At 45.9% G+C, this 4,471-nt stretch overlaps 1 protein-coding gene across 2 annotated transcripts in view; it reads left to right on the top strand.

Annotated features, from left to right (window-relative positions):
* The window catches only part of dnajc5ab (DnaJ (Hsp40) homolog, subfamily C, member 5ab), a 32,132-nt gene extending 28,209 nt beyond the window's left edge, over positions 1-3,923 (top strand). For both annotated transcript variants that reach the window (XM_063209321.1, XM_063209320.1), the window contains exons 3-5: positions 1-37; positions 1,094-1,265; positions 2,090-3,923. The exon at positions 1-37 is cut by the window's left edge and continues 177 nt beyond it. In XM_063209321.1, coding sequence (XP_063065391.1) covers positions 1-37; positions 1,094-1,265; positions 2,090-2,193 — 313 coding nt within the window. In that variant the 3' untranslated portion in view covers positions 2,194-3,923. The remainder of the gene's footprint in view (positions 38-1,093; positions 1,266-2,089) is intronic.
* The last annotated feature ends 548 nt before the right edge of the window (positions 3,924-4,471 follow it).

Raw genomic sequence — 4,471 nt, forward strand, 5'->3', positions numbered from 1 at the left:
CAACACCTACTTCGTACTGTCCAGTTGGTGGGCTAAGGTACGGTGATCCGGAGCCGCCTGCATGCATACGTGTCCTGTGTGCATGTGGGTACAGGTGTACATGGCAGTCTGGTGCTCTATGTGGTAGAGCAGTTTTGGGAGGAAAATGTCAACAAATACTTACTACTTACTGTGAGGGCGGTGGTGACTCAGTTGGTAGAGTTGGTTTAAATGGGCTATATAAAATAAATGCTGTCCATTTACCATTTCACTTCATGCTCCCTAGCTGGTGGGCTAAGGTACAGTATGGAAGGGTGCCGTGTGTGTCTCTGAGTGTGTGTCAGCCAAAATGTGCCTAGGGTGATGGGAGAGGCTGAGAGGGCGAGGTGGGTATGAGGATGGAAGGAACGGGGGGTGACTAACATAGGAGGAATCTGGAGGTACAGGAGCAAGGACAAAGTGGGCACATGGGGGCGAAGGACTGTCCTCAAGGTGCGCTGTACATTGCAAGCCAGTTGAACTTTAAAAAGTAAGTTGCCCTGCTGCCTTAAGTTTGTAAGTTAACTCAACTTGAGGCTTATATTTGTGTCATTTGTGAAATCAAAATCTCAAGTTGAGTGAACTTAAAAACTTCAGGCAGCAGGGCAAGTTACTTTTGTACATTTAACTGGCTTGCAATGTTTTACAGTGTTGATACAGGGGTGCTCAGGAGAGTCATGCTCTGTGTGAAATGAGTCATGTGTGTCTGGCGCCCTCCCTTGGCCTTCTTCCTCTTCTGCATCCTGGCCACAAGCCGCAACCGCCATTCTTATATCCATCAGCTGTGCTAATAAGTAACTGGAAAAATGATGTGTGTACAATATACATGCAGATATTGTGTCTGGCGCCACCTGGAGGCCTTGTCGCAGTTCTGTTACTGCCACTGCTGTTGTCATTTTCATCAGCTGATTTAATACTGCTACAACAGACACAATGCATACTGTCATGTCAAAATGTCATATATATTAGCATATTTTGACCAGGACTCCCTGGCAATGGTACACTCCTGGCTAAATAAAGAATAAAATAAATACAATGTAATGTAAGATTATGTTGTGTTTGGCTCCCCCTGCAGGCCTTGTTCCTGTTCTGCGGCGTGGCCACCGGCTGCTACTGCTGCTGTTGCCTGTGCTGCTGCTGTAACTGCTGCTGTGGGAAGTGCAAACCGCGGCCACCGCCAGACATGGAGCCCGAGTTCTACGTCTCCCCAGAGGACCTGGAGGCACAGATGCAGACAGAGGACAGGGGTGAGCATGCACGCACGCACGCTCACACACACATTCACAGACACACACACACAGACACACACAGACCCCTCACCAGACGACCTGGAGGCACAGATGCAGTCAGAGGAGAGGGGTGAGCACACACACACACACACACACACTCTCACACACACACATACACAAACACTCTCACACACACTCAAACACACTCACACACACACAGCCTTGATGTTTTTTCATCCGACCTGCCCATCTCCTCACACAAGGAGACATCAGCCTTAACTCTTCTCTGCTATTGTCCTTCAACTTAAGATCAAGGTGCTCAAAGAGCAGGGTCATCCGTCTCTATCTGGAACCCAAAAAACGAGCTTCCACATACAGGACACCTTGCTTATACTTCCGTAAGAGCCTGATCACGTGATTCGTTATGTATGGGGCGCAGTGGTTAGGGAGTTGTTCTTTCAATCGGGGGATTGTAGGTTCGAATCCCAATTGACCTCTCCCTACACCTCCACCCATGGCTGCAGTGAAAATATTCTCAGGTGCAAAAGGGGGTCCTGGCAGAAAATGTTTAGGAACGACTGGTGTAATGTAATGAATGGGGCAGCCGTGGCCTAGTGAGTTGCTCTTTCAATCTAGGGGTTGCCGGTTCGAATCTCCCTGACCTCTCCCTACATCTCCATCCATGGCTGAAATGCCCTTGAGCAAGGCACCTAACCCAACATTGTTCCAGGGACTGTACCAATACCCTGAAAAGTAATAGTTTTAAGTCGCTTTGAATAAAATGAAAGCGTCAGCTAAGTGTAATGTAATGTAATAATGTACTGTAATGTTGTGTGTTTCAGATGGCACGAGCCCCATCGTGATGCAACCGTCCTCGGCCACAGAGACGACCACGCTCACTTCAGACAGCCACCACAGCTACCGGACCGACACAGGCTACAACTAGAACCCCGGCAGTACCCTTCTAGAACCCCTACGCAACACTCTAGAACCTTTAGCCCATAGCCAACCCACAGCCCACACGCCACTCCCTCCCATGAACCACTCCAAGACCCCCTTAACACACCGTACACCCACCCGACCCTGTCTCCCCAGCCCAAGACACCTCAAAAAACCAAACCGCCCTTCCTCATATTGATCCCCTCTCTCCTCCCCCTACCCACGATCCCCTGCTGTGGGGTTCTAGAACTAGAACAGGAAGGATCTGTCCAATCAGACTCTAGGGACGCGAGCGTTCATGCGCCTGCTGGCTGTGAGGAGGGGGATGGGAGATGTGAGGCGGGAGCTCTGGAGTCGGGATGCCAAGTAATCTTCTGTTTCGTCTTCCTCTGCCTCTTCCTCTTCATCGGCCTCCGCACGGAGAGTGCGAACATATCGGCGGCTTCTTTTGAAGGATAAAAAAGGAGAGGTGTTTTATTTGTTTCCTTTTTTTAACCTTTTACCTCCTGTTAATCCACATCCTGCTGTCAACCCTTTTAGCACACACACATGCACACATACACACATACACACATACACACACACTTACACACGTACACACGTACACACACTTAGACACACACTCTTACATGTACCGTACACGCACATGCAGACACACTGTGTATACATACATCCCTGTATAACTCAGTAAGTCAAGGTTTTTCTTTTTAGAATGTAGTATTTAATTTTACAATTTTTAATTGTATTTTTAATATTTATGCTTTATCCTTCTTTTGTTGTATCAGTATTGTTATTAGTCTCTTGTGATGTTTATTTCCATATTTCTTTTCTCTCTCTCTCTCTCTCTCTCTCTTCTCTGTGGTGCCATCTCCAAGTGCACCATAGGAGATGGAACTTGTGTGTGATCCACATGTACTATCAGATCCCTGTCTATCTCTCCAACCCACTCTAATAGTCCCACTGTATATGTGTGTCTTTGATGGAATCAGGCCCCTCACCAGCTGATTGGGCTAATGATGTTATACTAATAGCCACCATGTTAATTATATTACAATGAAGATGACTGATCAGAAGCTTTAGCTTCATGAGCCATTTACTGTACACTCACATGTACACGGAATTAGAAGGAATGATAGTGATGACTGATCATAATCATGATGATAATTGATGGTAATTATGAAGGCATAGCTGATATGTGACCTCATTCCAGTGATCCCCTGTCTATTGTGGTCCCCCCCCCCCTCTACAGTGCAATACAGTGCTGTTCAGAGGCCATTGGTGTCTGTGAAGATTCTCATTCAGCCAGGTCATGTTAAGTCAGTTAGACGGAAATACGTAAGTTGTTAGCAACTGTTGTTAGCAAGTTGTTAGAAACACATTTTATTTTTGTAGTTGTAGTTTACGCCTTAAAATACTCCGTCTGCACAGTTGAAATACAAAACCTCTTGTGCATTTCTTTCAAACAAATTGTATTGTGGTAGTCCTCTGACAAACTTTTCTTATGTATGCATAGTGACATAACATGTTACATGCATACAGTTGTATTAAGGGGGTAAAAACAACCAAAGGGGATTGATAAAGTGGAGAGACCATGATACAGTGGGGGTCACTGTGCTTTGTAGTCTCATAATGGCATAATGGACAGACTGCAAAACATACAGCACATCTTCATATTTTTTTACGCTTCTGGTTACAAAACTCACAAAAACTCACAAATAAAGTAAAACTGGCTCTTTGCATTGTATATTTTACTTACCATATTTTGAAGGAAAGAAGCCACTTTTTTTGCTCTTGAAAGACAGTAATACGTAAGTGAAGGAGCGCACAAAAGCAGTTCACACAAGGTCTTGTCCAAATAGCCCTCAAAGTGAGGCTGGAATTAGTCTGTCATCCACTTGGTCTTAGCAGATACCCATAGAGTCCCTGACATGAAGAAACAAAGTGTGTGTGTGTGCTTGTGTGTGAGTGTGTGCATGCGCGCCGCGTGTGTGTGTGTTGAAGAAACGTAAAGCAATCCATTTGATCCTCAACTCATCACCTCCCGTAGCGGTCATTCCTTCTCAGTGCATGAAATGGAAGCTATCAATATGTGCTATAGGAGTATAGATGTGCTCCAGAGATGCATGTATTCAGCTGTTCAGAGCACTCAATCGGCTAGTGTGTTGTGGCTCAGGCATAGTAGTGCCCTACTTGTATCTACACACACACACACACACACACACACACACACACACACACACACACACACACACACACACACACACACACACACACACACACACACA

The sequence above is a fragment of the Engraulis encrasicolus genome, chromosome 10 (genome assembly GCF_034702125.1).
Source record: "Engraulis encrasicolus isolate BLACKSEA-1 chromosome 10, IST_EnEncr_1.0, whole genome shotgun sequence".
Taxonomy (NCBI): domain Eukaryota; kingdom Metazoa; phylum Chordata; class Actinopteri; order Clupeiformes; family Engraulidae; genus Engraulis; species Engraulis encrasicolus.